We start from the raw sequence: 24,601 nt of genomic DNA, 5'->3' as shown, positions 1-24,601 counted from the left end.
CATTCAGACAGTTATTTAGTAGAAGAAATCAGGCTTTACTTTTCTGTTTCATTGATTGTATTTAATAAGCAGGAGAATAATTGTGGGTCGGTTTGCAATGGCTATACTTCACTATTAAGAGCAAGGTACGGCCCCAAAATTACTCTGCTTAGGGCTCCCAAATGTACTAGGCCGTCCCTGGCTGCAGCTTTGCACAGTTTTGCTCCAACCCTGATCAAACACAGCTGATCCAACTTATAAAGGTGTTCATGACTGTTTTGAACACCTTGATTAGTTGTATTAGCTGTGTTTGATCAGGGTTGGAGCAAAACTGTGCAGAGCTGCAGCCCTCCAGGAATTGAGTTTGAGACCTACTGTATGCTCTACGTTATATTGCCTCAATACTTTACAAAAATGTTTGATCGTAGTGTTGACCCCGAGTCACCTTGGTGGAAAACCACATATTTCATTAATTTAGAAGGCTCTCAAAGTATGTGCCCATGACAGAAATGTGACCTCCGGTGGACAGCCCTGACATGAGATGCAGATTCAGAGATCCACATGATGTGATTATTAATTAGCAAATAATATAAATATTACGAGCGTAAACATTAGATAAGCAGATTATATTGTAACCCTGTGTCCTAACAACACGCTACGTAATGAGATTTGCAGTGATAAGCAATTTGGCTGTTTGCACCAGATGAAACACGATAGAAATTTAAATACAGGCATACAGAAGCTCAGAATAGTGCACTCACTGCACTGCAACAAAATGGTAAAGCTTATAATCTAATTTATACATATTAAACCTCTTTAACATTATTAAATGTAGATGCTGAATCTCTGATATATGTTAGTTTGCTCTGAGTCACAGCTCTAAAATTTTTTTTGTCAAGATCTGAGGTGAACTATCTGCTGCTGCTTTTAGTAGTATGGCAATGAATGTCATGTAAAATGGCATTTAAACTCACATTATTAGCATTTGACACTGAATAAAAGCAGATGAGGTGTACCTGAGGTGGTCACTGTCAGTCCTGTTGTTCACCTGTGAGAAACAGAAGCCGTTTCTAAAATATGAATTTCAGGTGTATGTTGGAACAAATCTCTTTTTAATATGAAAAGGTTCCTTCTATCGCGTTTTATTTAGGACACGACTTAAATCAGCCTTAAATCAACCTTTAGGCTCGATAGTCAGGCACACTTATGTCAATCTGGCAACCTGCACATGCGTTTGTTTTGATCCAACAATGCAATACCTAGTTCAACCATTGGGTGTCAAACTCACATACTGCACCTTTAACACAAAATACAGAATGTAATACATCAATATCAATGCTGTGAATTGTCATGTGAACAAGTGAATCCGTTCAGAAAGAGTAATAAAAAATGAGTTAAATATTTTGATAAGTCTGAATCAAAATATTATCTAAAATTTAAAGCCTCTTATAAGTAAAACATGAGAAACAAATGGTTCTTTTAAAACAAGACACTATGAACAAAAGCATCATTGACTTGTCAATTTTGAAATTTTGTTTTCTTTGTGATTTTATATATTTGTGTCTGCAATTATACATTTATGTTGAGGTTATACCTCCATTTTATAACCTCAATACTGCCTGTAGGTTTTTAACAAAGGGATTTTTCTTCATTTTTCTTAGTCCCTTTATTTATCAGGGAATAAACCGCCAACTTATTCAGCATATGTTTTACGCAGCGAATACCCTTCCAGCTGCAACCCAGTACTGGGAAACACTACGGCCCATTTAGTACATCCAATTCACCTAAAGTCCATGTCTTTAGGAAACCGGAGCACCCGGACAAAACCCACACCAACACAGGGAGAACATGCTAGCTCTACACAGAAACGCCATAAATTCTATTTTTTTATAATCCCACTTGATAAAAACAGCCTGCAGAAACACTTTGATTGACATTCTCCCTTTGTACGTGTCATCAGAGGAGAAAAGCCTTGCCTACTAGTGATAGACAGCCCTGAGTGAAAAGCAGCCATCCGCTGTTAGTTTTCACACTGGACCTGCAACTAGATAAAGACGATTAGCCGTTTGTAGCTCCGCCCTCATTTGTATTTTGTGGCGAGGGGGCGGGGCAGAGAGCCGTGAGAACGGAATGAGGCCGCCGCGTAAGTGGATGCACCTGTGGTGCGCACCGGCCTCGAATTCCACGGAAGGAGCTCTGGACTATAAAAGGAGGAACGATGGCAGAGGAGGCAGAGAGAGGACCGGGCCCGGACATATTGTTTTACTTTTGCTTTCAGTTTCATGGCAGTCTCCGTGAGGAGCTGCCGTCCGTTCGTTTTGGTTTAGACGGCAGTCTCCGTGAGGAGCTGCCATCCCTGTTATTAATAAATCATTTAAAACTGCGTCTGTTCTCCGCCTCCTTCTTCCCGGCGGCCAAAGGGCTGTAAACTTCATTACATATTTAAAGCGACAGTCACCAAAAATCCACAATTTGGATCAAAGCCTAAAAGGGGCAGTTTCAGAGAGGTATAAAACATTATTTGAGTCTATTTTCAGCTGAAACTTCACATACACACTCTAGGTACATCAGAGACTTATTTTACATCTTGTGTAAGGGGCATAACAGGCCCCCTTTAATATGGCCTCCAATTAGTCCAATCACAGCAAAACTACACTACACTTTAAAAACATTTTTATGGTGATCGATGGTCCATTAAAAAAATGTTGAGCTATTTTATTTTATGTAATTCACTATCATTAAAAATAGTGACATCATGTGATTGCGGATAGTATGAAGAGTGACACATTAGTGTGATGCAGGCTGTCTGATGAAGAGTGTGAGAGCGTTTTAGTAAATAACCTTCATCATTTTGGAGCTTAGGTGCCGCTGCCTTTATATTTATACTTTTTTATAAACTCATTTGAGATTGATGTGGTGCTTTTGTGTATTATTTTCCTATAAAGACCTTCTCCATTCCACAATATGTCATTTTAAGTGGAAAACAGTCTTCACACTCAGAAACAAGCAGATCTTTTAAGAATTGTTCACTGAAAGGTTCTTTAAGAAACACGGAACGGTTCTCTTTTGGCACCACAGTTTATTTGTAAACCTGTATAGAGTATAAAACAGCAGTGTGTGTGTGTGTGTGTGTGTGTGCGTAATAGAGTCGTCTGACGATTTGTAACCCACTGTAAGCTTTGATGCATGTTTCTGTTGAAATTAATGGCAGTGGTGTTTCCTAGCCCGGTGTCATTTATTTCACAGGATTGATTGGAGGCTGGAAGTGCAGACAAATGTGTTTGGGAAGTGTTCTAATTTAAAATATGGCTGCCTGACCTGGAAGAGAAGGCAAAGAGACAATTCATCCTTCAAAAAACATGACCTGAGTGTCCGAGGAGCCCAGAAAGTTAACTTCGCAAACACAAAGCACATGCTGTGAAGCCCATCAGAGCAACAACACAGACTGTACAAGTTCTTACACTCGTCCATTCATTTTATTTTCAGCTTAGTCCCTTTATTATTCTGGGGTCGCCACAGCGGAATGAACCGCCAACTTAGCCAGCATATGTTTCACGCAATGGATGTCCCTCCAGCTGCAACCCATCACTGGGAACATCCATACACACTTATACACTACGGCCAATTTAGCCTACCCAATTCCCCTATGGCGCATATGTTTGGACTGTGGGGGAAACCGGAGCACCCGGAGGAAACCCACGCTAACACGAGGAGAACATGCAAACTCAACACAGAAATGCCAACTGGCTCAGCCGAGGCTTACACTAGCGAACTTTTTGCTGTGAGGGGATCGTGCTACCCGCTGTACCGTGACGCCCTTGTTTTTAGCCCCTTCTACACAGTGATACCGGTAAATATCCGGAAAATTTCCGGAACGACTTTCCCGGTAAATTAAAAAAAGTTATGTTCACACAGGCGAGGACGTTACGGAATTTTTCCGGAAAAGAGCATTCACACATCCATCGCAAAATGCCGGTAAATTCTGACATCATTAACCAGAAATGATCTCTAAACGGCTGCGCTTGTGTTTGTAAACATTTGACTACATTACAAACTCTTTGGATGGATCAGTATTGAGTACAACTCCAATGAAAACATATAGAGGAACACTTTCGCATGTCGAGATGTTCATGATATGTGTGTGTGCTGGCGCTATGGGCACTCACGGGCACACGCAAAGCTTGAAGGTAAACAAACAACGGAATATCATAAACATTTTATCGATAATTATTCACACAGTTAGCATTAAGAAGGAACATAGAAACGTCATCTGACTAACATCTAGCAGCTAAAGGTGTCTGGAAAAATATTCAAAGGCTTTTATTCTCATAAACCGCGCGCACGTGAATGCGTCTGACTGTTCTGATTGGCTAAAGTAGACGTCTCACGTCAGCACGTTCTAGACGTGCATGCGCTCTTTCCGGCAATCTTCCTTCTGCATTCACACAGCGCAGCATTCCGGCAAATTACCGGTAATGTTACAACTTCTCTTTCCGGAAAATAGCCAGAACGAATTTACCAGTATTTTCAAAAAGGGCCTGTTCACACATACAACCTTTACGGAAAATTGCCGGTAATTTTCCGGAAAGGTCTGTATGTGTGAAAGGGGCTAATGACTCATCTAATCAAATGTAGCTGTTCATTGTATAACATTGGTGTTTGCCACTGATATACAATGTTGTACAGCAGGACTGGTTAGTTGCGGTTGATCTGTGGAGTCCAGTATTTCCCAGTGCAGACGCAGAAGGGCAGGACACACATCCAGTCTGACAGTCTCCAAGGTGCCAGAGGAGCGTTTTCGCCGAGTTTAAGAGAAAGATACGTCTTTCAGTCAGCCATTAAGCTCTCTGTCTGTGTTCTCTGTTCAGAAAGAGAGTTTTATTGCTGTCATGGGAGCATGTGTGCTTCTGGGCCCATTCATTCATGTCAAATGAATCTTAGAACACTTTGCTAGGAATATATGTCATTTCCAGATCTACATAATCAAGCCAAAACTGTCACCGCAATACGCAAATAAAGGCACAGTGAAGTCTGAGAGGTTCATAACAAATATTTTTTTTATTTATGGGTTGCGTAAGTTGCTATATAATTTTAAGGTGCTCTTGAAAATGCTTAATGTTTTGTTTTCTTCTAACAGGAACTTTATTTTAAAGAAAATAAATGATATTTGGGTGGCTCAGTGTTTAGCACTGTGGCCTCACAGTAAGAAGGTCACTGATTCAAATCCTGGCTTGGCCATTTGACAATTCTGTGTGGAGTTTGCATGTTCTACCTGTGTTGGTGTGGGTTTCGTCCGGGTGCTCCGGTTTCCCCCACAGTCCAAACACATGCTCTATAGGTGAATTGAAGAAACTGAATTGGCTGTAGTGTATGTGCGTGAATGAGTATGTATGGATGTTTCTCAGTATTGGGTTGCAGCTGGAAGGGCGTAGGTTGGCGGTACATTCCGCTGTGGCAACCCCTGATGAATAAAGGAAATTTTTCTGAAGGAAAATTAATGAATTAAGAATAAATTAAGCGTTGAGTCTCGCATATCTGAATTCGGTGTGAAATAGCCCTGACTTGGGTTCATTCAGTCAATAGTTTTTGTGCATCACACTAAGCACTCTTCTGTGAACGTGATGAAATAAGAGGAAAGGCTTTAATGAAATCTGAAGAGATGCATTCAAAACCTTAAATCCAGATCAAAACAGTCATGTGTTCATTTAGCTGACAAAAATGCATGTGAATGCCAAAAAACAATTAGCATTAATTAGTTTAGTAAACGCTGTATACTAAATAATTAAGAAATAATGAATAACAAATAAGACATTACTCTAAATTTCTGGAGGGTGCGAATTATGTAGCCGGAGGTACGTATGGCTGCATTTCATCCTTAAAGCTATTGCTCTGGGGCGGTATGATGCCACCAATGGATTCTGTTTCTTTTCGAGCTACCAGATGACCGCTTACTTCCAAGTGGATGGCTTTTCCTCTGTTACCAGTTTGCCCAGTAGCTTGCCACGTATGTCGATGCAAAGTGGAGTGGACCACAACAATGAGTTTCAAGTAATGCTGCGTTCACACCAGACGCGGATAAAGCGTCAAGCTCGAGTGATGTTACATGTTAAGTCAATGCAAAGACGTGAATAGACATCCTGCGGCACGATTCATTTGCACAAATCTGATCTTTAGCGGACATTTGCGCTCATCGATCAATCAGGAACTTTTTCTTGTAGGGGAGTAATTATGGTGTAGTGCCTGTTGTTGGTGTCCTGAAGGGAAACTTCTCCTGTCGACACTGGACAACACCTCATCAAACTGGGCTCGGCTCAGTCAGAAGCACCACTGAAAGCTTCCATCATCCAGGTACAGTTTCTGGAGGAGCTGATGAACTCACAGAGCTGGGTGCACCTCTGAAAAGATCTAGTTGACTCAGACACGGCTCTGAACAAATTTATGCTGTTTTTCAGCCTTCCTAAAGCACATAAACAGCTATTCTCGCAATGTTTAGCCATTTAGCAATAAAGCTAGTGTCACTGGACAGACAGAAGCCCTACCTATGATGCAAACCTGCGTCTATTGTGAGGTGAAGTTGACATGTAAATGAAGCGAGTAAACTTAAATTGTTCACGCTTCTATTAACGCATGAATAGTGGAGTTTATTTGTGCTTTCCACGTCTGGTGTGAACACAGTATAAGGCAAAGAACGGTTCCAGAAAGCAGGAAAAACAAACAAGTAAATAACAGGGTGATAACGTGGTAAGATCTAAAAGTGTGGTAAAAAGCAGGTGAGGGCTTGTCTTTTTCTGGATTGCTTTTGAAAACACTGTAGGTTGTGTTTAGGTTAAGGCGGTGATTGGGTCAATTGGTACTTTTGAAAACACTGTCGGTTGGGTTTAGGGAAGGCGGTGTTTGAGTCAATCGTTGCTTTTGAAAACACTGTCGGTTGGGTTTAGGGAAGGCGGTGATTGAGTCAATCGTTGCTTTTGAAAACACTGTCGGTTGGGTTTAGGGATGGCGGTGATTGAGTCAATCGTTGCTTTTGAAAACACTATTGGTTGGGTTTAGGGATGGCGGTGATTGAGTCAATCGTTGCTTTTGAAAACACTGTCGGTTGGGTTTAGGGAAGGCAGTGATTTGGTCAATCTGTGCTTTTGAAAACACTGTCGGTTGGGTATAGGAAGTCAGTTATTTGGTCAATCGGTGCTTTTGAAAACACTGTCGGTTGGGTATAGGAAGTCAGTTATTGGGTCAATCGGTGCTTTTGAAAACACTGTCGGTTGGGTTTAGGGAAGGCGGTGATTGGGCGGTCAATCGGTGCATTTGAAAACACTATCGGCTGGGTTTAGGGAAGGCGGTGAGCGGGTCAACCTGTGTTTTTGAAAACACTATTGGTTGGGTTTAGGGAAGAGAGTGGGTGGGGGGATCAGTCGATCGGTCAGGCGACAGCGACCTCTGGTGGATTTAACAGCAGGTGTGATTGGCACTCGCAAGAGAAATTTTAGATCTGAATAAGTGTAGACAGCGGCTTCTGGTGGATTAGCGAAAACAAAAACTGCAAAAAAAACGAAAAAAAAAAAAAAAAACGTACCTCCTATGATATATTTTGCGATCTCCAGAAATGTATATAGGGGTAAGAAGAATGTCCACCAAGAATGTCACTTTTTTAAATTCTTTGATAGTTTCCATCAATTGTAGCTGACGTTTCAATAATAATTTCGTGATGTTATATCTCACCAGAGAAGACACAACATGCCACAAGGGTGACAAAAAAATAGAAATAAAGTTAAAAGCCGCATACACCAAAACACGAGAATGAGAACTCATTTTTGCAAATGAAACCTATTTGTCGATGGAGCACATCAGTCTTGTGAAGCGGGGTAAATTAGAAGGCTTGTGTTTCCGTGGGGTTGTGCTGAACGCCAGTGGGTAACGTTCACACAACATCCCTCTGTGCATACTATTTACCCCTGGATTGCTTCAGGCTAATGTCTCAATAATTTTCCCTCTCTCTTTTTTTTTTTTTCTTCGCAGGTCCTTCCCACAAAGGACTTGACTAATGATCCATGGACAAAATGAAGCATTCAAATTTATTCATTAATCATTCATCTCCAGCTCATTGAAAATGCTAAACTTCCACAAAATTAAGATTGAATATTGAAAAGTGATTGAGGGAGACAGCTCTCTGAGGAGACGGGAAAAGAGAGGATAAACAAGAAGGGGAAAAAAACGGCAAAGGACGCCGTGCGAGAGGCGGTTCGAGGCCGACCAGAGCCTGGTTAGGGTTACGCGGGTATACTATCTGCTAGTTAAGGTCAGAGGGGTTTAAGTAGGTGTAATTAGATCCAAGAATCTAGAGAAGCGTAGAATTTCTGTCAACACAGCCCCCTAATTATTCTCTTTTCCAATTAATGGTGACATAGATTAATTATCTGATGAGGCAAAGCCAATTGCAATCATTCACCCCGCTAAAATTAGATCATTCCTGACAGTAGCATGAAAGTCACCTGCTTCATTGTTATGGATTGGGCCGTGAGCGTCGGACAGGCGAGAGAGTGAAGCATGCTGGGGGGGTTTAAGTAAGTTGTCTGGTGCAGGTGAGCGTCCAATTACTCCGCTATGTGAACTGTAGGCATCTCCTTCTCCATCCGCCGGCATCTGCTTGCGATGGGTCTGTTTGCTTGCTGCGGGACATGGCTGCTAGTTGAGTCATCTGTCAGTGAGAGCAGGAACTCAGAGAGGCGCTGGATTGCGTTTGACAACTCCTCCTGTTTAAATGGGACGGCAAATGGAATCAATGAGTGTTGGCTAATTCAGTACAAAAACCTGTGGTGGATCTGAAGCCTACAGAGGATTGACACTGATGCCTCGGCCACACTGAAAAATCTATTCCGCTTGGAAAGGCCTGATGCCAGGCATGATCTGCTGTGGAAACTAGCTTTCTTGGCTTATGTGCTTATAATAAGTGTAAAATCATTGGATTGGGATGGCTGGGTGTTATAAAATGTAACAATACAACTCATGACAAAATTGTCAAATGAGTTTCGATTAGTAATAAAACACGCCACCAAAATCAGCTTACCAGAATGATTTCTAAAAGATCATGTGACTATAACATTTCACTTTAAATCACAAAAATAAACGACTTTTTAAAATCTATTCCAATAGAAAAAAGTTATATTAAACTAGGGATGCACATTTTTTTTATTACTTCAATAAATAAAATAATATCTGATAAACATATCTATTAAAGTATGAGTATTCTCGTTCTCATAAAGATAAAAAAAGCATCGTTTTGTAATGCATAAAATCCTTAAATATATATACTATCTGACAAAATTCTTGTCGCCTATAAGAGTTTTAGAAGAAAACAAATAATAACTTGACTTCTAGTTAATCATTTTGTATCAGAAGTGGCATATATGAGGCAAAGGCCTCTAGATTACGCTTATTTTACCAACATAAAATATGGTCATGCCTTGATTTGTAATGATTTAATTAGGACAGTAAGGTCTGACTTTGCTTATACAAAAGTCTTGTCACTTAGCAGAAATAATGTCCAGTATAGAATGTAAAGTCATGCTGCATCATCTTTGGATTCATCATCAGTGCTTCCTCCTTCATCTTACCCAAGACATGCTCAATAATGTTCATTTCTGGTGACTGGGCTGGCCACTCCTGGAGCACCTTCTTTGCTTTCAGGAGCTTTGATGTGGAGGCACAAGTATAAGAAGGAGTGCTATCCTGCTGGAGAATTTGCCCTCTCCTGTGGTTTGTAATGTAATGGGCAGCACAAATGTCTTGATACCTCAGGCTGTTGATGTTGCCATCCACTCTGCAGATCTCTCACACACCCCCATACTGAATGATTTCTGTAAGAATCTTGGGTCTATGCGGGGTCCAGTAGGGCTTCTGCAGTATTTGTGATGATTGGGATGCGGTTTATCAGATGATTCATTGGAAAAATCCACCCTCTGCCTCTTTCTAAATGATCAACTGAAAATATACAATTTCAAGCAGCCAATGCTATACATTTAGGCTTCTTTCCAAAGGATAATTTGCAGTCTGAGTCCCTGCTTAGGCTTTTTATAAAATAATAAAACAGTACAAATATCTTTAATATATATTTTGAATGGTAAAAATTGATTTTCACTGTTGTTTAGCCAGAGCTGCTAAAATATCAGTTAAGTTTTTTTTATTCTCCTGGGTGCACAAACTGCAGATTATTTCAACATTATAATATCAAAATATTAACTTATTGATTATCACTTTCTATATTAGAATCGACCTGAATTGACGGAAATTTCGATTATCAGTATCGACAAAAATATTCATATCATGCATTCCTATTTTAAATGGTATTAATAATCCAGGATATTACTGTTTTGTTTTGTTTTTTGGGTGGTAGTGGTGGAGGGGGCAAATAAAAATCCCTTGGTGAGCATAAAAAAATCTCAAAGAAAAAAAAAAACTTACTGAACTTTTGAATGTTAATGTGTATTTATGTAACATACTGAAACATAATAGAAAATAACAACATATATGATTTGTTTTCTTAGAATGGATACAGCTGAAATCAAAATTATTAAACCCTCTTTGATTTTTTTCTTTTTAAAATATTTCTCAAATGCTGTTTAGCAAAGCAAGGAAATTTTTACAGTATGTCAGATAATATTTTTTCTTCTGTAGAAAGTCTTTTATGTTATATTTCAGCTAGAATTAAAGTAGTTTAAACAATATTTTAAGGTGAAGCTATTGCTACTGTTTTGGAAAAAAAAAAGGAATCCCCTACATGTAAACTGTGGCTTGGAGAAATTGCCTCTATGTTACATTTGGAGCGAATTAGATACTATTTGAAAAGAAAACTTGACCAATTTGACAAAATTTGGAATCCTTTTATCTGTTACCTTGAAAAAACCTCTCATAATATTGCATCATTTCTGTAATGTTTTAACATGCTTTGTCATCATACTCTGTTGTTCAAACAGGTCTTTGTAACAAGTTTGCTTGTTTTGTGGGTGGGTGTTTTTTTAATTTTATTTATCTTTTTTTTTTTTTTCTCCTTTTATTTTTTCTTAATTGCTGTGCTTATGTTATATGTGGATAAAATATGTAAACAGAAATCATTTCATCTTGAATCTGTGTCTTCATCAATAAAACTTATTTGAAAAAAAAACACTATTTTAAATTCAATATCATTAGCCTCTTAAAGCTTTTTTTTCGATAGTCTACAGAATAAACCATCATCATACAATAACTTGGCTAATTGCCCTAAACTGCCTAGTTAACCTAATTAACCTAGTTAAGCCTTCAAATGTCACTTTAAGCTGTATAGAAGTGTCTTGAAAAATATCTAGTCAAATATTAGAAATGAGTTATTAAAACGATTATGTTTAGAAATGTGATGAAAAAATCTTCTGTTAAACAGAAATTGGGGGAAAAATAAACAGGGGGGCTAAAAATTTAGGGGGTTTAATAATTCTGACCAACTGTATGTACTTTTGTGACTGCAAAAAGAAGCTTAGTGTCTTCGTGGCATTTTGGTCAAACTTTTTCAATTCTCAGAGCGACGTTAACACTTTAATGGTGTGCTATACGACAGGAGATTGAGAAACACAAAATAAAGGAACAATAAAGACGGTGTGCGCCACACTTCTGGTGAACTGCGCGCGGGTTCAGTGCATGCCTGTTTTAAAAAACCTCAGCAACCAGTTTTTCTATTAAACTGCACTGTCAACCAGCTTGGGAACTGAGCTGGCCTAGCCATGCAGAAATTTTCTGACTAACAATTATATCAGAAACAAGATCTTGGATTACGGTCCCCTGAGAGCAGCGCGGTGGGCGTTCGCTCCAATTATTACTGGCCATTCACAACTCTCCACCCTGCTCTCTGTTGTTAGCAATTGTCAATTATGCTATCCCTGGTGTAAACTTGCATAACCCGGAACTGAGTGCCCAATCTTGCAGCGGCGTTACAAGATGACAGGCTTGCACGCTTTCTTTATTCCGTTTTACTCTTCCCCCATCTCTCTACTTGAGTTGAGCTGTTTGGAAGCAGTCGTTTGTTCCTCAGGAAGACACAGGGACACATCAGTGGAACTAGTTTTTGCACTTCGTAACCTTAAACGATTCCTTGTGTTTGGATGGGTGGACATCTTTTGCGTATGGTGTGCTATGTGGAAAACACTGGGACAGAATCAGCATGATTAAAGTCTGCATACAAAGCAGTGAAATATTTGTATTGGTTTAAATGGCATCTGAATTCAGAAAAGTTGTTTTTAGCGACACCGGTGGCCAGTTAAGGAATTGCAGCCGTAACTTTTTTCACGTCATACTCATGCACATGTAACATACAAGAGATTCAATAATCCAATACACTCATGGTGAAATTCTTTACAGTCTTGGCTGTAAAATCAAGTCAAGTCTTGAAGTCTCAAGTCAAAAAGATTCAAATGGCTGCACCCGCTCGTACATGAAGAATAAGGTGAATAGAATACATAAGACATGTCACTTAAATAGTTTTGGAATGGGGAAAGTGTAACGGTCCACATGGTGAATGAAGTCCCGCCTACTAGTACAGCAGCCAATCATCAATCGTTATAGACTGGTGTTTCTCTGCAGGAGAAGCTCGGACTAGACGTGTGCTTTTATGACAGTTTATGTAGTCAACAAACACACTGGAATCTCAGTGAATACTTGCTTCACGCACATAAGAAATATATCCACATAAAGCTTGAAATCTGTACTTTAAAATGAACCAACTACACTTAAAAACAAATGTTTTTTGGTTTTGTAATCTCTATAAAACGAACGTGAGGTACAGTCCGTCCTATCAGACGCACATCACATGACAGCAACAACTCAAAAGCCCACAAACTTGTAAACAAAGAGTCGCACAATCTGACGAAGCATTATTCAGAGGATCTTTATGTGTAACATGGCCATAAATGAGGTTGGCGTCGTGATCTCGTTCCTTTCGAGTGTGCATGCGCATTAGCTTGGGCAACCTGAAAAAATGTCGAAAAATTTTGTTTGATTTGAATGTTTAGTAAGGAAATTTATGAGACAGTTGTTGTTTATTTTTTCGGTGATATGTAATGTATAAAAATAAGTATTGTAATCGTAAGCTTGGCTAACAGTTTTGGAAAATTTGATGTTTCCCCATTCAGAAAGAATGCCCGATAGGCGTTTCAAAGATTGTCGCTAAGTGAAATGACTTGACTTAAAGGGTATATCAATATTGCTGTTGAATAAGAGTATGACATTAATCTGTTCGTAGATATACACAACGTGGATTTCCAAAAAAAGCTATAATTATTGTCAACATTATTGTCAGCTATTTTGTTATTGTATTTTATCTGAAAAATTTTAAGTCATTGGGATACATTAGTTCTTTTCATTCTGACTGTGTTACAGGACTGGTAATGTCTCCAAAATTAACAATAATATAGTAACAATAATTCACAAAAATGTTTGATTTATGGAAGTTACGGATGTTGTTTTATGAGGCTGTTTGCATCATTGCAAAATGTAATCTAACCTGATAAATGCAAATCTAGGTTAATTCACACTTGTAGCTCAGTTTTCTTGCTTCTGAACAGGGTATCTATACATTTAGTCCTGGGTATCTCAGTGTTTATGATGTCATTTTAAAGACTGAACCTATAGAAACAAAACCAAAATTGGATTTTGTAACACATTTTTGATATAGAACTTAGAGGACATACAACGCTATTCTGTTTGCTTAGCTAACTGCTAATTCATGTGATGGTAATTTTTTTTTATAAGTTGAGTACTCTTGATGAGCTTTTAAAAGGAGTATAGATAGTGTCTAGAACAACTTCTGCAAGGAGACTAGAATGGGAAAAGTAAATATGCTTGTTTGCTTAATGATTCTGTGCTATTTAGGGTATCTTTTAGCTCTTGCTCACTGCAAAAAAATGCTTTTCTTACTTAGATTTTTTGTCTTGTTTCTAGTCCAAATATCTAAAAATTCTTGTATCAAGAAGCATTTTCTAGGCAAGCAAAACATATTGTCTTGATTTTAGAAATAATATGCCAAAATTAAATGAGTTTTTCCTTAAAACAAGCAAAATAATCTGCCAATGGGGTAAGCAAAATAATCTTATGTCAAAAGGAAAAACAAGATGGTTTTGCTTACCCCATTGGCAGATTACTTTGCTTGTTTTAAGAAAAAACTCACTTGTAGGACTAGAAACAAGACAAAAAATCTAAGTAAGAAAATCATTTTTTGCAGTGTTTTTAGTTTGTTTTAAAGTGGACTGAGACTCATCTTTACGTTCGCTTGTCCTGCTTATATGGTGTGCACCAATGTTTTAATGGCAGCATTCATAACAACAGAGGAATCATGCAAGACAAACCTACCAAGTGTCAACTTAGCTTATAAAAGCCAATTCACTCTGCACTGACAGATGCAGACCAACAACAACAGACAATTTGTTGGTTTTTGTTGAAACAGTGTGTTACCCCTGTTGGTGTGTGTTGGAAATTGTTTTCATCTGTTGATTACGTTCAACATGTTCGGCATTAGCTGGACGTAGAGTACCTTATAAATCTATATCGTCTTTATCTCTATAGACTTCTTTGTTATGAAGTGTGCAAAAATAAAGCTATTATAATTTGTGTTGTCATTCCTATTGAGACATTAGGACTGAGAGTTATTTTCTTAGCTGAGCTCAATGCACACAAGGCCCGGGACAGCATTCCCAGATGATGCCCTGACAACAGTCATGAATATATTAGTGATTAGGACGGTTATAGAAAAGTAAGCATTGTCACATTACTGGAACATGACAAGAAAGCTTCTACGACCAAAAACAGCTGTTTGAGGCAACACCAAGATGGCTACCAAACAGATAGACTTATCCCCAATCCCATGTCTATTTTTGTATTATTTGGATTATAGATAGCAAAATTTCGCGTTTTTATTTTAGTTTTTTAAAAAGGCATGACAGTAAAACATGAACGCTGTGATGAATGTATTAAAACATATGCTTGGTTGTTGTAAAAATTCATAATAATGACAAAAAAATTGATTTCCGGGAGCAGCTGTGGCTGGTATATTCTGGGAAATTTTCTTACCCCTTGATTTGAATGTGGTATCTACCCCTTCACCTTAGTCATACGCCTTCAAGTTAAATAGAATTGGGACACCCCTACCGCTTCACGTGAATGCGCAAAACGAGGGGTAGGGGTAAGGGGAAGTGCTAACGGGTAGAATTGAGATTGGGCCTTAAGCTCCAAAATCGCCTACTACTTGGTAGGTACTACATTAGAATTTGAATTTACTACTCGACCATTAGAAAAGTACCCTCTATACAGTACAAATGCGTGTAGTATAGGGATGGGAAGATTAACCGATATGTATCGATACGCGGTCATGCGCGTGCACGATGCGAATGCATCGGTAGAGCAGCAGAGGATGAATGAAATTTTGGAAGCAAATCGAGATGCATCGGTTTTTGCGAGATGCATCGATTTTTCCAAGATAAAGCTTATATTTTTAATACAGAATGTATTTTTTATTTATTAACAAGTGTTGTCAGCCTGTTTTTGGCGCATAGTTTAATCGACCTACATGAAGTATGCCTTAGCAACGGGCTTGCGGATGTGTACACTTACACTACAACTCAGTGTATCAGGTGTGCGGATGAAGCTAGTGGAGCGCCCTCAGAAAGCGCGATAAGCAAAACAAACATTTTATTCCCCACTGAGTTCTAAATCTAAAGTATGGCAACATTATGGATTTAAGGATGGACGACTTGACAGGACAGATGCAATTTGCAAAATGTGCCGCGCACCTGTAAAATACACGGGCAGCACGACTAATCTGAAATCTCACTTGAAGCGGCACCACGGTGTTGTTGTGGAAGCATCTTCCAGTGTTCCTGCATCCCCGGCTTCCTGCTCTGCTTCAACTGTAGCTACAAGCTCCAAAAGTGGTGGGAAAAGCATTGCAAGTTTTTTTCCATGCGCAACAGTTTTGTGCGCTCTACGCCAATAACGGATGTTACTGCATTGTTCATCTGCAAAGAAATTCAGCCTAGTGTCACGGAGAACGAAGGTTTTAAACACCTCCTCCTGTTAATTTGTATTTAATTATATTTTTATTAGCCTATTGTTTACAGTGACAGTGCTGTTTCAAAGCAGCATAACACTGCTAGATCACGACCTTAAGTTTTGAATATTCAGTGGCACAATATATCTTTGTAAAACTTGTTTTCATAGTTGAAAAGTTAAATCACAATTCTTGTTGTGCAATGGTAAACCTTTATGTTGAAAGAGTGCAAATATATAAATTTTTTAATATATATTGCACTTATTCTATATATTCTGTTTATCTTGAAAATACTTAAATAATATGTGCTATATGTTCTAAAATGGCCCTCTACTGTAAACTGACACTCTGGCTCTGAGAGAAGAGCCAGTTTGTAAAAAAAAGTCTTGGTTTTGCTTGGTTAATAAATAATCAAATTCATTCAATGGCACAGCATCCTCTTTCACATAATCTCATAAACTTGATCTAATTAGTTAGTGCTGAATTATCGCATTGTATCGTGATATGGGTGTGAATCGTATCGTGTTGCATCGCAATATGTCACAAATGTATCGCTAATATATCGGATCGTATTCTTTGTATCGAGATGTGTATCGGATCGGCATTATAGCTTAGATGCCTAACCCTAGTGTAGTATGAATGGAACTCGGTCGTACTACATTCGCTTTACTCCCATTCATGAATTCCCTCGCGGTGCATCATAGGATAGCATAGAATCAGAATCTTGCCGGAAGTAGTAGGTCATACTGCCTACTAGTCAGTAGGACATACTACTCGGCTCGCATACTGTTTTTAGCGTACTATATAGGATGGAAGTTTGCTATTTTGGATGCTGCACTACTGTAGATTGTGTGCGAAAGAGATATTTTGGAAGAGTTAGCTATCTCTTAAAGGGATAGTTCACCCAAACTGAATGTTCGGTTTTAATTGACCCATCAGTTGTACCAAACCAGTTTGACTTTCTGTATTCTGTTCAAAAACAAAAAGAAGATATTTTGAAGAAAACTCGAACCATTGAATTCCATAGTCTTTGTATTTCTTACTATGTAAGTCAATGGTTGGATGTTCTCAGCTTTCTTCAAAATAACCTCTTTATTGTTCAACAGAAGAAAGAAACTCATAAAGGGCTGAGGGTTAATAAATAGTAAGTAAAATGTCTCTCTTAATTTTATTTATTTTATTAAAAGTGTATTTATGTGCTTTTTGCTGCAATAAAATAAAGAAAAAAACAATTCAATACACTACAATATAATATAATACATATAAAATACAATACATTAAAAAAAAATAAATAAATAAATAAAAAACCTAACTATGACAGAACAACCGAACGACAGAACACAGAGGGACAAATGCACATGAAAGCAAAATATAATTTAGCTGGCCAGGTTAATGCAAAAAATAAAAGCAATTATAGAGTAACGTTTTTGTATCACCAGAAAAATGCATTAACCTGACTACAGTGTTATTGTCAAATAATAGTTTGGACACATTATTAAGAATATTATAGATTATGAATTGTGAATATCAATTAAACTCAATTTTTAATTACTGGGTTTTCGAAAGGGGTCATTGGTTAGCTTGTGTTTCTTCCAATGCATTAAGGTGTTCTAATATCTGTCCCCATGTTTTATCAAACATCCGCAATTTGTCATTATTGATATATCTCAACCTCTCCAAAGCAAGCATGTTTATATCTCTACCCCACATACCAAATTTAGGTACAGATTCAGTTTTCCACATTCTCAAAATCACCCTTTTGGCAATTACCATACCAAATAACATGGCTTGTCTTTCATATTCATTAAACATCTCTAAATTACTAAATATGCCAAGTGGACATGGTTCAAGATTTCTGTTGAGGGCTTTACAAAAACATTCAAATATATTTTCCCAATATTCTTGTAATTTAGGACACAACCATATCAAGTGGGTTAGGGATCCTTCTGCTGTTTTACACCTATTACAGAGTGGAGATACCTGAGGAAAAATCGTATGTAGTTTCTCCTTAGATAAGTATAACCTATGCAGGGTTTTAAATTGAATTAAATGATAAATGTCTCTCTTTATTAACCCGTTCTTGGCTGTAATGTTTTCTAAATTCTTGTCATTTAGTAAAATTGCATATTCGCATACATCATGCGAGGGCCCCATTTAGGGTCGAAGGTCCTTTAACAGCCTCTATTTCCCATATGCCAGTGTCTGTCTATTGTGAAGAAGTCTGCTTCACAATACATAGACAACAACAATAGGAGGATAGCATAACAAATGGCACTTCCTACAACTACATGTTTATTTATTCACCTTCCTCAAACGGTTTTGGGTCACTCGTGAATGGTATCGCTTTAATGCTCTGCCTTGCTGTACTCTGATTGTACAATGTAAAGTCTGGTCTACACAATGCTAGTCTGTGTCTGGGGGAGGAGATCAACGCAGAGCTGTGACAAAGTTTGGAGTAAGGCTGCTCCTTTTGTCCTTCACACTCGGAGGAGCTTGAAGAACTCCTCGTCTTCATGCTCCATTCACCAGCCTGACTTCCAGAGCTGGCCTCCCCTGACTGAGCCACAAACACACCGCCGCTCACCTCATTATAAGCGCGCATAGCACACCTTCCACAGAGACCAAATGCCTTTTGTGTTAGATCATCCGCACATCGCTGCTGCATTATTCTAATAGTCGGAATCATGTTAAATACAATGCTAATTTTAATCAGTATTAACTCTTTCCCAACCATTGACAGAATTTCCTGATGCTTTCATGCCATCTATGGAATTTGTGTTTCGACTGCTATGCTAGAGGGGGCGCTATTACACCCTTTCAGGAATATTCTGATATAAAAGGAGGCGAAGAAGAAACATAGACAAGTAATAAATGCTCCCCTTGTAGTGTAAACTACAGTGATCAAATTATCTACAAAATTTCATTAAATTAAATCAAACATTACCTAAATAAATGTAGATCCTAATAACTGTGTCAACACAGGCTCAATCTGAAAATGTAATCCCTTGGACGTTTCTGGAGACCGCGAAATACGTCCCGGGACGTATGTATTTTTGCAGTTTTTGTTATCGTGAATCCGCGAGAGGCCGCTGTGTGCTTTTTTGCATCTCAAATTTCTCTCACGAGTGCTGTTCGCACCTGCGCTGTTCTCGCGTAAACCCACCAGAGAGCGCTGTCAATTGACCGTCTCTCTGACTGACTGAATGGCCAACTGGGCGACCGGCCAATCCACTCCCCCACCCTACTCCTTCTCTAAACCCAACCAATTTTATTGATTGATCCGCCCACCCAGTTACTTCCCTAAAGCCTGATTTATACTTCTGCGTCAAGTGACCGGCGTAACCCACGGCGCATGCAACGCGCGTGGCTGTGCATTTATACTTCTGCGCGCTGTCTCTGTTGGTCTGCATTAACACTTCCGAAACGCTAGTTGGCAGTGAGGTGTAAATCTTCCTCTGTGTCGAGTTTCTTCGCTGCTTTTTTGCGTTTCCTGAACACTTCCGGGATGTACAAGTGGCCCAAACTCGCTCATTTTGAGGCAGGAACCGGCGGACTTGCAACAACTTTAACTATGAGGTAAACACAAAACCAAACTATAAATCCGGAGCTCCTTAATGGGACTCCACACTTGTAAACAATTGCTTGCGCCAATCGCGCGGCTCTCGGTCCCGCCCAGACTCGTCAGCGCTACCAAGCCTTACGCTACGTGTTGTTGCTACGTGTAGTTACATTTTTTGAGAGGTGCACGTCAGTGACGCCGACGGCCACGGCGAAGGGCTATGCGTCAGCGCCGTAGCATACGCCGACGTTTGACGCAGAAGTATAAATCAGCCTTAAGCCCAACCAGCGATTTACAAAAGCAATCCAGAAAAAGAAAAGCCCTCATCTGATTTTTACCATGTTTTGGGATCGTACCACATTCTCACCCTGTTATGAACTTGTTTGTTTTATTTTTTGAACTCTGTTTTTGTCTCACCTGATTTCTGGAACCGCTCTTCCCCAGACTCGAACCCGGTCTTCATCATCGACTCCTTTCTGCGTCTCAAGTCCGCCGATGTACACGATGAGCTAACTGGACAAACTGGTTGCGGCAGGAAATCGGTCCGCTGGTAAGCGCGAAAAGGAATGGAGTCATACTGCCCGCAGCATTCACTTAAAAGAAATTAAATGCAGCCGTACGTACCTCCGGCTACATAATACGCGGTCTCCAGAAATGCCTACGGGACTATGTTTTGAGAATGAGCCTGTGTTTGACATGGTTGGTGGTAGAGGTCTGCATTTCCGTGGCTGTACCACAGGAACCAGATTTCTTGTGGCGTGGGAATAAATTTCCGAAATCGGAAACTGGTGTATTTTGTGCGGGCGGTCTAACAATATTGCTCCCGACTCCTGAGCAAGCGAGCACGCATTTGTATGTGTGTGAATGAGAGAGCATGATGCTGCGTTTAGCTAGTGAGTGTGTATGTGTGTGAATGAGTATAACCCACAGGCTAGCAAAATGAGTAAGACACATTCTTTTGAAAGAATCATTGCGTAGGGGGAAAGGCCCAGTGAAGAACCCAAAACACTGCCAAGGAATAAATCTGCAACCCATTTGTCAACGAATCAGTTGAATCCAGCATGTTTGTGCGGAAAAAAGATCAACTGCTGGAGATTACAAATGATGGCAGCTTTAATGGCCGTTCACATATTGTGATATGGCCAATAGACATTGCAATGTTGAGCTGGCATCACAATCCTCCGCCCTGTCACAGCAGCAACCCACTCGCGAAAAAAACACACTCAGGCTCCGTTTACACTAATTCATTTTAGCTTTAAAATGGCTTTTTAGAATGAAAATGATTCACTACCACTTTGCCGTTTCACCTAGCATTTCTGAAAAGTTCTCCGTCTACACTATACTGCTGAAAATGCACATCATGTGACCAGGCACACACTGTCATGCGCTGCAGCGTACGTGAGCTCCAGCAGTCTTGAGCAGAAAACCCCAGAGAGCAGTGCACGTCAAAGAGTTTATCTAGGATGTACCGCTGGATCGCATCTCACTATAGTGGTTTAAAGGTGATATTTAATTAATCTTGCCTCTATTTAACGACTCTTCTATCTTTTGAATCTATCAGGTAGCGTGTCACAGCGTCAATACACTGCTTCAATCTTTCGCTTTCACGCTTGTACTTTGTAATTTTACTGAAAATTTCAGAGACTGTTATTTGGTTCCTGTTAGTTGTGCACCTTTTTTTACCAACCAAGTTTGTCGACGCCATTATCACGACAGGTCGTAATTTGTGTGTAACTTATCTTTAATTTATTTATGATTTGGTTATGGGTAAAACAAAGCCCATGGAGGTCAGGTAGTTAAAACAGTAGGCTACAAATAATTAATTTGTTATGAAATAATTAATTAGTAAATAGTTAATTCACTGCCGCCTACGATGGCGACGCCATCGCCCATCACTATGTTTCACATTAGACCACCATAGATCGCTTTAGACTCTTGAGTCCCCGCGAATGGCGGGCGCCAGATCCTTTTTGAATTCCCCGAATGGCGGGTGCCAGATATTTATAAATCTCTCGAATGGTGGTGAATTCAAGAGGATCTGTAGTTCATTTAGAGGGAGGATTGTAGTTTTGTGTGAATGTGAATGTTCTCCAGTGATCTATGGTGGTTAGATCGCTGGTGATCGTGACAATGACTTCCTTTCTTTGTCCTTTTTTTTTTTTTAATTGTGAACATCGTCTGTCAAGTTCCGTAAAAGCAGCCACGTATGCAATATTTTTCATCTAAAATCATCAAACAGCTTTTGAACTATTAAAAAGTGCTCATGATAGCTGTTGCCACCATTCGCTTTGACTGTATCCCAATAACCCAAACATCTCATTTGTGTTTCATGGAATGGGTAAATAATATTTGACTTTTCACTTCTGGGTGAACTATTGCTTTAAGGTTAGCCATCTTAACCTCATCAAGCATTAACCTGAATGGAACCCATTGTAGTATACAGTGCAATCCTTATAAATAGTGCTGTGTATGTGTGTGTGTGTGTGTGTTCGTGGGGGTACTAAAGAGCCCATACCTGGAGGGCTTTCATTTTCTGGTTGTTCTGGTTGGAGAGGGTCTGGAAGCGGGCCAGCTCTGCCTGGCTGTAGACGCTGCGGTGTTTGAAGTATTTTAGCATGGCTTTGTGCATCCTCTTCTGCAACAAAGAAAGCTGGGGAAGAAAGAAAGAAAGAGAGAGAGAGGGAGAAAAAGAGAGAGGGAGAATTGGTAAGGCAGGAGAGGAAATTAATGGCAGTGTTCAAGAAGAATGATGGAGGGGAATAGAGAAAGCAGTCAATAGCCCATTCTGCAGTACACGGGGCTGACAGGAATTTCACAGTCTCTTGCTCTCCCTGCCCACTCATGTGCACTGGGCGGAAACCAGTCACATCTGGCTGCCAGGATGGGGGGTTAATTTTCTCTAAATGCTTCAGCGGTTTTGTTCTAGCTCAGGCAAACTCGGTGACTGCAAAGCTGATGAGTAAAATATTTCGACTTCACTCACTTTAACTTTATACCAATCCCCTCCAGACATATTTTACACATACACAAAAAGTCATGAACCCCCTGCCGCAACAAGAAATTATTCCGAGTACACTGGAAAAAAATGAGAGTGTGTGTGAGAGAGAGAGAGATTAGACAAGAAAGAAAGAAGGAAAGCATGCTGCTCTCTTTATTATTTGTGCAGTTTTCCAGAAAAAAAGGGGGTTTCAATTCAGAGGGATGTCGTCCCTTGTTTCGCCCCATCTCTTCTCTCTTCCTTTAAGCTTATCATTGCTTGGCAATGTGTTCTCCGGAGCATGAAAAAACTAAAGCGAATTAGCTCAGCCTTTAACTGAACGAGTGTACAAAAAAAGTCCTTTATGGAGCTGTGTCAAAACCTGTACTATTCTATTAATGCCTAAAATAACAATAGTTACAATACTGTGCAGAAAAAAATACGTGCTTTTACAGTGTGTTTTTTTCTCTTCTAACAACCCAACTCTGCATGTATACAATTTCTGTTAGGCCTTCAGGGTTACTACAACAGAAACCTGCCACCAACCTTTTGTTTACAAGTACTAAGGAGATTGTTGAAGTTGTAGGTAGGCCCAGGGTTTGTGCGGTTAATCACTGCAAGGGGGCGCTCTAGCTCTCTGTAATTCACACTATACTGGCAAATCCAACTAAACTGGCACAGCGCCAGCACGTCATTCTATAGGATGACCTGTGTTGTGTATGAAAGTGGTGAGAATGTAGCTGCGGTGTACATTAGTCATGATAAAAGTGCAAAGCTAAAACATTTGTCAGCATAACCAAAGGATGCCATATAAGACCACAAAAATAATTAGATGCCATCTGTCACTAATATTTATACAGCACTTTGGAAAATAAATAGAAAGACACTTTACCATGAAACCTGGATTAATTAGGTATGTGTTTGAGTAAAATGTTATTGAAGGCTATTGAAATTTTTAAATAAAAATGTTATATCTGGGCAGAATTGCAAATATTTTCAGCTGTTGCTATTGAAAATCTGTGGTTTTCCACCAAATGTTAATTTCCTAACATTTCTGACTATAGAACACACTGTATGTAACTCCATGCATCTATCAATTTACAGTGAATTTTAAAATGATTTTCTATTATTTTCCATAGCTACTGGAAGGTCAATGCAATGACACCATACAGTTATTTTCATAATTCCAATCATAATTACTGAAAGATTTCAAATGGCCTCCTAACTTTATTTAAAGTTATATACTGCATAAAGGCAGCACGGTAGTGCAGTGGGTAGCACAATCGCCTCACAGCAAGAATATTGCTGGGTTAGTTGGCATTTCTGTGTAGAGTCTACATGTTCTCCCCATGTTGGCATGGGTTTCCTCCGGGTGCTACAGTTTCACCCACAGTGCAAACACGTGGTATAGGTGAATTGCTGGTGAATAGGTGGTAAGCTAAATTGTCCGTAGTGTATGTGTGTGAATGAGTGTGTATGGATGTTTCCCAGTTATGGGTTGCAGCTGGAAGGGCATCCGGTATGTAAAACATATGCTGGATAAGTTGGCGGTTTATTCTGTGGCGCCCCCAGATTAATAAAGGGACTAAGCCGAAAAGAAAATGAATGAATGATATCCCTGCATTTACAAAACACTGCTCAAAAAATAAAGGGAACACTTGGAGTTACATTGTGTTGTTTAAGTGTTCCCTTTATTTTTTTTGGAGCAGTAAATGTACTGTATACAATGCAATCACCACATATAGTTGTTTTCATAATTACCAAATAATTTTCATTTATTTATTTTTCTTTGACTTAGTCCCATTATTCATCAGGGGTCGATTGACCACGCCCACCCACTTCCCTAAACCCAACCCATAGTGTTTTCAAAAGCGCCGATTGACCAACGCCCACCCACTTCCCTAAATCAAGCTGACAGTGTTTTTAAAAGCACAGATGGACCGATCCTACTTTCTGGAACTGTTCTTTGTCAAACCCAAACGTCGCCGTCGACTCAGCTCTGCATTTCAGGTTCTTAGATGTACAT

At 39.4% G+C, this 24,601-nt stretch overlaps 1 protein-coding gene across 16 annotated transcripts in view; it reads right to left on the bottom strand.

Moving 5' to 3' along the window:
• The window catches only part of ccdc178 (coiled-coil domain containing 178), a 326,195-nt gene that overhangs the window by 258,039 nt on the left and 43,555 nt on the right, over positions 1 to 24,601 (bottom strand). For 5 of the 16 annotated variants that reach the window (XR_012399520.1, XM_001334790.9, XM_073941082.1 and 2 more), the window contains 2 exons: positions 22,114 to 22,248; positions 8,038 to 8,729 (listed from right to left, as the gene is read on the bottom strand). The exons of 1 other annotated variant lie outside the window; for it this stretch is intronic. Coding sequence is in view for 8 of the 15 variants with exons in the window: in XM_001334790.9 (XP_001334826.3) it covers positions 8,571 to 8,729; positions 22,114 to 22,248 (294 nt within the window). In the remaining 7 variants the exon portion in view is untranslated. Of the gene's footprint in view, positions 1 to 995; positions 1,028 to 8,037; positions 8,730 to 9,442; positions 9,958 to 11,044; positions 12,969 to 15,782; positions 16,008 to 22,113; positions 22,249 to 24,601 lie in introns of those variants that run through there. 10 more of the 16 variants (XR_012399523.1, XM_073941078.1, XR_012399521.1 and 7 more) reach the window with 8 other exon arrangements.

This window comes from Danio rerio, chromosome 24 (genome assembly GCF_049306965.1).
Source record: "Danio rerio strain Tuebingen ecotype United States chromosome 24, GRCz12tu, whole genome shotgun sequence".
Classification (NCBI taxonomy): Eukaryota; Metazoa; Chordata; class Actinopteri; order Cypriniformes; family Danionidae; genus Danio; species Danio rerio.
The sequence above is the reverse complement of the archived record's forward strand: the minus strand, read 5'-3'. Positions and strand labels throughout refer to the sequence as shown.